Genomic DNA, 11276 nt, shown 5'->3' with positions numbered 1-11276 from the left:
AAATTGTAATCTGAAACTGAAATAGACAAAAAAATAAATAAATAAAAATAAAAAAAAATCAAACGATTTTAAAAACCACTTCACAGATAATATTTTGTGAAGTGGTTTTTAAAATCGTTTGATTAGGTAAAATGCTTCCCAAAAACAGATTTTCACAAAAAATGTGAAAAAGAACACTGACTGACGCATGTTTTGAGTAAACCCAGTATTGGCAGAAGGAACTTAATTGTAGTGTTATATAATTTTAGTCATAATTTAAAGTCTTTAAAGGAAAATGCCAAACTTGAAATTTTTAAACCAGTTTTGTTGTTCTGATTTTACTTGAGGCACCCTTTTTTCATGGTTTGATCATATCAGATAAGGTAGAAATCTTGGCACTGCTCTCGTTGTTCTCTGTCGACTCGTCCTCAGCATCTTTAAATGAAGTGTGTTTAGTTCAGGTACCAGTGGTCCTCTGTCAACAGCTTGTTCTTAGCTGAAGCAAACAAATATAACAAAGGTGAAGATTGTGTCTGAAATCTGACATATAAGGGTGATCTTACAATTCTGATGATTGACAGCAGATGTCAGGATATCACACACACTTTGCATGAACCTGGTCTAAAATGACATACGTGTAGTGTGTATGCATCTTGTAAGGCTGTTTCTTCAGCCAGCAGAGCTACATTCTCATGTAAACAGCATCTACAGTATCAAACATACAATATCTAGAGACACTATTACTACTTGTGGTAAGGCTTTGTAGTTGTAATTACAAAATATTGAAGAACTACAGTATGTATCAGTTGCACATTAATGAAACTGTTGTAATGTCACAAAATCTTTTTTTGGTCTGGCTTAGCTGTAAACCAGAAAGCTAACGTTATTCTAGCAATACTCAAAGTCACTAGTGTTGCATACAGTTAACAAAGAGTAATTATAATTTGACAGTATGTTTATCAAAAGAACTCATCGAAGACTTCAGGAAGTGCAGAGCTGACCCTCCTCCCATCTTCATAATTGGAGACTTTAAGGAAAGAGTTCAGAGCTTTAAATTCCTGGGAGCCCACATTATGGAGAACCTCTTCTGGTTTCAGCGTGTATATTCTGAAATATACACTCTGTTATAAAATATTCTGGTAACTGGACTGATCTGACTCCTGAAAGTTCTGGAAGTAATCAGGTTTCCGAACCCTGAATGTTCTCATCATTCACATTAAGCATAAAGTATTTTAAATTATTGGAAGCAAAAAACATGCTTTTCTAAAACTAAGATGACGATGGGGGAGGATAGATTAAAGATGAACACAGGACATGTGCAATTAATTGCATTATTAATGGACTTTTTGTTTTAGCAAGGATACATTAATTGTTAAAAAAGGCAAGTCATTTTAATAGTCATTTTAAAGTAGTCAAGAAAAAGGTGAAACTATATAGGGTATAATATAGCATGGACTTTAATATTTGTAGCATATTGTTTTAATAATATTATAGATCCAAGATGAAACTCATAAAAGAGTACTGTGAGAAAAAGGCCCATCTACAGATCAGTCTGCTACATGGCCAGAGCCATAGATTATAGATAGAATCAGAATCAGACACAGAACAATAGAATGAAACTTGTTCTTTGCACTTAACCCATCTCCAAGGAGCAGTGGGTAGCTACCCAACAGTCCCTGAGGGATCAACTCCAGATCTAAGCCTTGGTCAAGAGAAATAACAGGAGAGTGATTTTCACTCTGGTTAATTAGTGAGATTTAGGAGGATTGTGTTCCCTTTGAAGACAGCCTGGCTGGCTGTTTCCTCATTTCCACTCTTTTTGCGAGAGCCAATCAGTTAGCTGGCTACAGACATGAGGTTGGTATCAACCTTCTCATTGAGTAAATTTCCCAATATGTCAAACTATTTCTTTAAATAAACCTAAATAAACACAAAAACCCTTACCCTTGACCGTTTCTTTTTTTTGTTTCTTTTTGCTGGACCCAAGTTTATGACCTCCTAATGTGCAGAATTGTGGATCCTATGGTACATAATGTTATTGTGGTTGACCTGTGAACCAGGATTCTTTCAGTAAACCCTTGTACCCTTCCAGAATCTGAGCTGCACCCTGCAACACTGAAGCAATCTCATTTTTAGACAGAAGCATAGCTGTTATGACAGTTCCTCCAAATATGAGCAGCCAGATGGAAAAGAGGAAAGACGAGCTGCTCTCTGGTTCTGGTACGACTCTGGTTCTAAAAGGCTGAGCCACCCGGTCCCACTGAGTGAAGATAGCCTGACGGGCTCCGTTCCACTGACCAGGCCCCGTGAGACGATACTGATATGGAGTACAGGGACCAAAGAAGACCTTCACCCACAGCAGTGGATCTCTCAGTAGCAGCCTCAGGAGCTTTGGTCGAACCCCCACCTGTGATTGGAAGTCTGTCATGAAGCTTGTGTCTCATACATTCTCTAGAAATAGTAACCCCATTATTTTTAGAAGTTAGTTAGTTGCACTGAACTCACCTCCTCAGCCATGAAATCCAGATAAGGGATGTAATCTACCTGGTCAGCTGCCTGTCGTTGGCAGGGGTAGCTGCAAAAACATAGTTGAGGAGTGGATTAATTCAAGTGGCATATCATTTTAACCTAAACTCTGCTTTCTACAGGAGTAAAATGAATGATAGGCCTGTACCATGTAAAGGACATCAGTTTGAAGATAATGTTTACCTTTTCATGTTTCTCTTCGTGTCAATGTCAATGACCTCCAGCATTTTCTTCTTAGATGGGAGACGGCTCAGACCTTGAAGATAAAAAGACACCAACTGACACTTGTGGCTCCTTACTCCTCAGTGTGCCTGTGCATACATGTAAAGCTCACACACGTTTACCTGCAAAGACCTTAACAGCCCACCGTGCCTGCATTTCCACAGGGGGCATGATTGGTCCTTTTGTCTGGAAAAGACCCATGATGGCCAACGTGGGTTGTATCAGAGAAGGAGGAAACAGTCTCCTGAAATTTGAGAAAGCTGTAAGGTGATGTTTAAAATCACAATATTACATTACAAAGCTGATGTTTCTAACATAATTAATATCCAAAGTTAGAAAGATATGATATGGCACAATGCATACAAGCTCTGACCTTCTAATTGCATAATATGGCGTTTCAATCTATCCTTTCACATAATGAAAGTAACATCAGCCCTAGCTACAAAACCACTATATGCTTACTTGTACAATTTCAACTCTCCATGAGGCCCCTCAAACAGAGCAGGAGGCAGGAATGGAAAGTTTATGTTATAACCTGTACAGAAGACCACCACATCAATATTCTCCTCCACAGTGCCATCTACAAATACTACTCCCGAGTCCTTGAAGGCTTTCAGATTGGGTTTCAATATGAGCGCTCCATGCAGGATTTGACCAGGAAGGTCATCGTTGACCAAAGGTCTCTTGTCCAAAAGTCTGGGAAAGACAGGAAATGATTGGAATCAACCAAACCAATCTTGCTGCAAAGATTATGTCACATTCAAACTGTCTGCTTAGATGATACAATCTTTGTAGTAAAGTCTCAAAAATGCGTGATTACTGTTGCCTAGTATTTCTATTTCGGAACTTTGACCCTTCTGTAATATTTTAATGTCACTTCGTAAGTAAAAGAAAGGTAAAAGACATGAAGATTAAACAGGGATAAAATCAGCAACACACTTTTAACTCAATAACCAACATACAAACATCAATACTGAATCAAGTACTACATTAGGAAAATATCAGCCAAGAAAAACATTGTAACATTATTAATTGGAATACAATCATTGTCTGCACATAAAGAAATAAGGATGTCGTTGCAAATTGACACGGTTGATCAATGAAACTGTAACTGAAACAATAAACAATATCACTCAAAGGGAACTTCTCCAAGGGAGAGATGGCGAGGTCGGCTGGTCGGTCCATTCAGACTGAAATATCTCAATAACTAGTGGATTGTCAGGAAATTTGGCACAGTTATTGCCCCGAGGATTAATTATAATGACTTTGGAGATCCTGTGCCATCATCAGGTCGAAATTTTAATTTGCCCAACACTTTGGTTTATGAAGAAAGAAGAAATACTTGCAAAACAAGCTTAGCTGTACTTTGTATTACGGATAATGTTGACATGCTAATAAACTAAATTTAGGTGATCAACATGAGCATGTAAGGGTGCCAACTCCTTAGTTCATAGTCCCGCTGTGCCTCAACAGCCTCACAGAACTACAATCATCTCAAAGGTTTTAACATTCAATTGTGATCAGTTAACAAGTATAGTTAATGTTATATTTACTTATATATTATATATTTTATGAATGCCTGTTGGCAAACTTCTCCCTCATATTTTACCCTATAAGAAAAATAAGAAGTGCATAAGCACAGTGTTGTGCCAGTTTTGAAGCCAAGGCTTTGATCATGTCTTTCATGTCTTCTGGTGGACAAAATCCAAACAAACCAACCAGATTCCAATATACTGTCACTGCAGACGACAGCTCATAGACAGAGTCACTATGTTGCTCAAAGTTAGACTAATCATTTACAGGTGATTATGCAACAGTTGTAATCTGTGTGGTCATAAAATATGAATTGGCGCTTTAAAAGGTGGATCAGATAGCAGAATCAATGAAACAAACACTGAAATAATAAAAAGTGATTTGAAGCTGAACCCCAGTGACCTGTGATCACGAGCCAGAGGAAAACAGACATCACCAGGTCAAACTGTGTCACCTGTGTCTGGGTTGCAGGCTATACAGTCGGTGGTCATATTTCTGGTTCAGTGTTCTCTCGGCTGCCCAGTTGAGCAGACTTGAGGGAAGAAGCATTGTGAGGGTGTTGTTGATCCTGGTGATAGCTGTCATGTCCAGTGGAAGGCCATTATTGGACATCCTGCCCACCACCCAGGCCCCCTCACGTGTGCTGAGAAATGTCTATAAAAGTGAGTGTAAGCAGTGGCAGCATATTAAGAAGCTTAATATAGCTTAAACAAAATCAGGATAAAACTCTCTATACATTAAAAATAAAATACAATAACAATACAATAATATGATAGAATAACAAATGGTAAAACAATAATGAAGCTTTTTTTTATTGTTCTGTCTTACCTTCTCTGCAGATCTACTAATCTCTACAGCAATATCTCCTCCAGAATTGCCAATGCCAACCACTACCACCCTCTTTCCTCTGCAAGCATGTGCATCTTTATATTCCCAGCTGTGAAAACACCTGCCAGAAAACGTCTCATGTCCTGCAGAGATACAGATGATTCCACAGATCAAAGGAAAATAGTTTCTTGCAAGAATGTGCAGATGCAAAGTACTACAACTCACTTTACCCCTCCATCAATTTCTGTAAAATATCTGAAAAATAACATCTATTTGTTCACAGACCTGGAATGTCTGACAGGGGGAAGGCAGGTTGTATGTATTGGCCAGAACACACCAGAACTGCATCAAAGACATGTCTCTCTTCCTCTCCATCTCTGTTAATGGTCACTATGTCCCACTGACCAGACAGACAGAAATCTGGCCTCTGCATTATACTTTTTACTGTGGTCTGAAGCATGCACGTCCATATTCACACATACACATGCACACGCACACACACACACACACACACACAGAGTTAATTAATTAATAATACATTAATAATTACAATAAATGTTGTACAAATGCTTCTGGCACAATGAAACTAGAATAACCTGAAAATGTATGTGTTTGAGCAGCTCAAAGTGCTCTGCATACAGCCTGAAGTACTGCAACAGCTGGGAGTTGTGCATGTAGTTTGGATAGTGAGCAGGCATGGGAAAATCACTGAAACACATCATCTCTTTGGAGGTGTTGACGATCAAGGAGCGATAGATACTGGATCTATCTGGCTCAGGTGACTCCTGTGGACAAAAAGTTAAACAAGAACTAGAGCTGACAGATGGCTTTATTGTTTAATCAACACTGTCATTAGTCATTGTTCATGTATGATAAGGCAAGATGCTTTATGGTATTATCAACGGTGCCCACACTAACCTTAAAGTTCCACAGGCCGCCAATGTCATCACTACTTTCAAAACAGACAGGCTCCATGCCCTCATCAACACAGATTTTGATACAGGCCAGACCAGAGCTGCCTGCACCAACCACTGCCACACGTTGAACCATTGCTGAGAACTTGTACAGGGAGGGACACAAAGAATCAGAAATATATCATGTCTAATGACAAGAGTCTATAGGAGTGCTATCAGCTTTGTGAGGCTGTACTGCATTTTGATCTAAAGACTAACATCAGAATGCAGTGACTCTCATATTGACAACACTTTTAGCAGGTAATATTGCGCATTCTAGCAGTATTCATTGTGGAAAGCAAAGGATAGAATTTCATTGTGCAGAGAACTTTCTTTACTTTGCATACAACAATTAATGCTTTGAACCTCGAATCACCTTGAATTAGCACTAAACACAAACTCCAGCTGGGGATGATGGGAATATCAGTTGTGCTGATATGTTCTTTTCTTTTTGAATGCACATCTTTCTTATCTTTGCATGTTTTGCACCCTCTATATTCTGTTGGCTGCTGTAACACTGCAATTTCATAGTTATGGGACTAAGAAAGGACTATCTTATAATAAAGTATTGCACAAATCAAAACATTGACTCGATTATGATGCCAGTTGAAATTCAATGCATCATTAAATTCATTAGAATTCATTCGGTAGAATATTTGAATATCTATTGATATTTACAGTAGTTGTCCAGATGTTTTGATGAAGACCAAAAATGTCAACACTTCTTATAACCATGAATGCTGTACAACATTTCATCCAGTCCAGTCTATTTTCCTAATAGACTGCAATAGCTACCATTGCTACCCTTGCTGTTGGCCTGTTGAACTGCCAGTCCACAGCCAACAAAGCAGACTTTATATCTGCTTATGCCTCACACGTATCTCTCAACCTGCTTGCTTTCACTGAAACCTGAGTTAAGCCTGAAAATACTGCTACCTGACTTTGTGGATGAACTGGACACTCTGCTGTTTTCCATCCCTGACCATGACTGTCCCCTGCTTGTCCTTGGTGACATAAACATCCACTTAGACAATTCAAAATCAGTGGACTTTCTGTCCCTGACCAACTCTTTCGACCTGGAACAGCTCCACAGCCCCCCTACCCACAAAGCTGGCAAAACTCTGGACCTAATCTTTACCTGCAACTATTCAGCTATCACTCACACCTGTGCATGTCACCAACCACTACTTCATCCACTTCTCCATCTCACTCAAGTAACAACCCTCTGTTCCACCGCCTCTGATATCCTCCCGCTGTAATCTCCGAAACTTGTCCACTGACTACCTCTCCTCTCTGGTTACCTCCGGTCTGCCTCCACTCAGCACTTTTTCTGCTCTGGAAGTCAATGATGCAACCAAATCTCTGTGCTCTACACTGAATAACACTCTGCATAGCTTGTGTCCTCTATCCACCAAACCAACCAAGCAGCCCTGCCTATGGCTGACTGATACTCTACAGAAAATGCAAACTGACCTCAGGCCCTCTGAGAGAAAATGGCAAAAGTCACGCAGCTCAGTCGATCTCCTAAACTACCAGGCACTCCTGTCCTCCTTCTCTTCCAGCATCACCAAAACGCCTTTCTACAATGACAAACTCAGCAATTCCACTGACACTCTGAAACTATTTGCCTCCCTCAAAACACTGCTAGCATCCTTCAGTCCTCTCACAGGGTGAGGTGAGGTTTCCAAACTCCTAACATGTAGCCGTCCTTCTACATGTCCACTTGATCCTATACTTGTTGGGTTACTTCAAGCTATCACTCCCTTAGTCACACCAGCAGTCACTCATGTGATCAATGCCTCACTGGCTACTGGAACATTTCCAGCTATGTTCAAACAAGCCAGGATAACACCTCTGCTTAAAAATCCTTCTGTCAACCGTGCTCTATCTGAAAACTACCGGCTAGTCTCACTGCTTCCATTCCTATCTAAGGTAATTGAAAGGGCTGTTTTTAAGCATACCTCCGAATTCCTAACGCTGAAAGGGCTACTCGAGCCTAAAAAGTCTGGTTTCAACAGTAGTCACACCACTCTGGGCGCTCCTTCAATGTGTCATGGCTGGGGCAAACTTCCGCACCCCATTTGCTATTCACAGGGGTCCCCCAGGGCTCAGTGATGGGGCCCTTTCGCTTTGCAAATAGCTCTTTGCACCACTTCCTTGGGGCCTATAATCAAATCACATGGGTTCTCATATCACTGCTATGCTGATGACACCCAGCTCTGACTGTCGTTCCCACCAGGGGACTCCACTATTTCAGCTCGAATCTTGTCATGCCTCTCTGACATCTCTGCCTGGATGAAGGCACACCACTTGCAACTAAACCTCTTTAAGACTGAACTCCTGGTTATTCCGGCCAAACACTCTATCTGGAACAATATCAATTGCCTCCACCTCTCTTGTCCCTATTGATGACCAGTTGTCCTTCTCTGACCACATCAGAATCAGAATCAGAATTCCTTTATTTATCCCCGAAGGGAAATTCTTTAAATTCATTCCATCTGTATCATGGTCATGTCGCTATGCACTGTACAAGATTCAAAAAATCCGACCTGACCTATCTCAGTATGCTTCTTGTATAAGCCAAGGTTACCTCCTGCCTTGATTGCTGCAAAGCCCTTCTGATGGACCTCCTGCATGTGCAGTCAAACCTTTAAAAATGACCCAGAATGCAGCAGCGCATCTGGTTTTCAATAGACTTATGTCACTCCATTACTCATCCAACTACACTGGTCACCTATGGTAACCAGAATCAAATTCAAGTCACTAATGCTAGCTTACAGAGTGATGTCTGGGATTGCACCCAGCTACCTGAGCATTCTCCTTCAGGCTTACAACCCTTCTTGGGCTCTAAGTTCAGCAAATGAGCTCTAAGTTCAGCTTCCATCCCTTCACACAAGGCACTCCCAAGCCAGACTTTTCTACCACAATGTTCCACGCTGGTGGAGCAGCCTATCAGCCACAGTAAGAGCAGGGGTGTCCCTCTTTTCCTTTATAAAGCACCTGAAAACTCATGTCTTCCAACTGCACCTTCTCTCCTAACAACCCTAACCCTCTAACACGCCTTAACTCTTTCATGTTCTCCTGCTTTTCACTCTTGCTCTTCTACTTAAGCACTTTTAATTATGTTCTAGCTCTTATCACTTTAGTCTAATTCTATTGTACAGAAACTTGTTATTCTGTAAGTCACTTTGGATAAAAGTGTCTACTAAATGAAATGTAATGTAATGTAAATACGTGAAAAAAAGAGATCTACTACTGGAGCAACAAGACTATTGAGAGGATGTAATTTACAATTACAATTTGCCCTATAGGGACTTTAATATAGGCAACAAAATTTATTTTTCTCACTACTTACTACTACACATATGACAGCTTTATGGTATAAAAAGTCACCAGTCGGCAGGGTTCATCCTGTGTGGAGCATGAGCTAGAGTGACTGACATTGCCTTTTATAGATCCACACAGATCGCACTGGTAAAAAAGGAACACGCAAATTTTTTTAAAAATCCACCCAGAAATGAATGTGGTAAATGTTTTTGTTTTCGACTTTTTCCTGAAACCAGTAATTTCTGTAATCAAAGGCAAATTCAATAAAGTCTTGAAATTACACTTGTAAAATCTACATTTAGAATAAATTCCCAATTTTCTTAGAATTATAATCATTAGTAATCCTCTGGCAGTGCCTCCATACTCCATGACTTTAATTAGACTTTGTAGGGCTGCCAAACTGTCTGTAACCCACCTCTTTTCATGAAACACATCTCCTTGCTAGGAACATTTTAACGGAACAACAGTCAAGCATGCAGCAGCAGCAAGTGTCAGACTACTTAAACAGACAAGTTAGATTTAATGAAGGATATAGTATCTCTTCACCTCTACACCCTATCACAGAGTAAAACAGCTTTTTTTCCAGCATTTGGAACTTAAAACAGGTAACACAGCATTATAAGTATCTGATACCATTAAGCTGTTTAACACTACATTTTGTCAGCAGAACACCACTGGCATAAAGCAGGTCTCCTTATTTTTCTAATGAATAACAAAACTCTTATTGTTGAGGTCTGAAAGACTGCTCTCACCTTCTCCAGTAAGCTGACTGCAAGTCCTTTGCAGCTGCGCTCAGACGTTAGACAGCCTCTAAGCTCACATTATTTGAGCTGTTACTGAACTCCTAAATAGCTAAACAACACGGCAGGGGAGGGACTTTGAACCTGTTTGGACGTGTTCATTTTGACAGCATGAAGTGAATTTAAAGGTAAGAGAAAATATATCAAATACATATCAAATCAGTCTGAAGAAGTTTAAGCTAAGTTTTCCTTGATAAAACTTGCTCCACGTGTGCATTTATTTACAAATGGCAATGCTTAGACACAATGTTTAGCTTCACCATTGCTGTAGGGTCGGTCTTATGGAAATCCTCTCTTATTTTGTGCAATCATACAGTGGTAGTCAAATCAAGTCTTTACCCTTAATGTGCCATATCATATTTGTATCAAATGTATGAAAACTACATATGAAGTATTTGGATGGCAGTAAATGGCAGTCTGTGCAAGTCCATGCTGGATATTGAGTAAAAAATGCCACCCAGTGGCCAGAGGACTCCTATTAATATTTATATATTGTGTCCCCGTGTTTTGTTTTGTGTGTGTGTGTGTGTGTGTGTGTGTGTGTGTGTGTGTGTGTGTGTGTGTGTGTGTTTGTTTTTTTTTTTTACATTTCTGATGTTTTCCCCACTGTGTGCTTCACCTGATATTGTTTTCTTCATTTTTTCGTATTGATATTGTTGAACTTGCTGAAATATTTCAGTCTGGACCAAAGAGGTGGACTAATACACTCACAGAACAGTCAGGGAGTGAGCTTGTGAGTACTTCTATAGCTCTCCATTAGATGTAATACTAAAATATGATTTCCATTAATGTAAGCGTTGTAACTACCACCAATTAACAAAACCGACAAAAAGTTTGTTTTCTCCCCTTCTCGAATTTTCACAATAAAACCCATAATCAATGAACATACAGAGAATGTAAATACTGTACTCAAAATGAGCATTACATATTACATAAATTAGACTGTAACTGGGGTGTGGCACATAAAGTGTACTGCTTCATTAACACGGATTATTGGACTGTCAATATTAACTCTTACATTAACACTGCATTTATTATGAAAGGAGACAATCAGGCAATATGTGAAAGGCTTTATTAGGAGAAACCAGAATGTTGGTACTGACAAACA

The 11276-nt window shown here is 39.7% G+C and overlaps 1 protein-coding gene across 3 annotated transcripts; it reads right to left on the bottom strand.

The window, feature by feature from the left end:
* Window positions 1-1949: 1949 nt before the first annotated feature.
* On the bottom strand, window positions 1950-10600 carry LOC124061023 (flavin-containing monooxygenase 5-like). 3 transcript variants are annotated; one of them, XM_046392517.1, is made up of 11 exons: window positions 10121-10600; window positions 6007-6147; window positions 5685-5873; window positions 5374-5539; window positions 5089-5231; window positions 4715-4914; window positions 3190-3423; window positions 2850-2971; window positions 2689-2761; window positions 2485-2554; window positions 1950-2386 (listed from the first exon to the last, which is right to left on the bottom strand). In XM_046392517.1, the coding sequence occupies exons 2-11, from the start codon at window positions 6136-6138 to the stop codon at window positions 2015-2017; spliced, it is 1701 nt and encodes a 566-aa protein (XP_046248473.1). In that variant the 5' UTR covers window positions 6139-6147; window positions 10121-10600; the 3' UTR covers window positions 1950-2014. The 3 variants fall into 3 exon arrangements, with proteins under 3 accessions (XP_046248473.1, XP_046248475.1, XP_046248474.1); XM_046392519.1 differs by having other exon boundaries at window positions 2524-2554; XM_046392518.1 differs by lacking the exon at window positions 10121-10600 and having other exon boundaries at window positions 6007-8399.
* Window positions 10601-11276: the final 676 nt, after the last annotated feature.

Source organism: Scatophagus argus, chromosome 6, assembly GCF_020382885.2.
Source record: "Scatophagus argus isolate fScaArg1 chromosome 6, fScaArg1.pri, whole genome shotgun sequence".
Classification (NCBI taxonomy): domain Eukaryota; kingdom Metazoa; phylum Chordata; class Actinopteri; family Scatophagidae; genus Scatophagus; species Scatophagus argus.
This window is presented reverse-complemented; position numbering and strand designations above follow the sequence as displayed.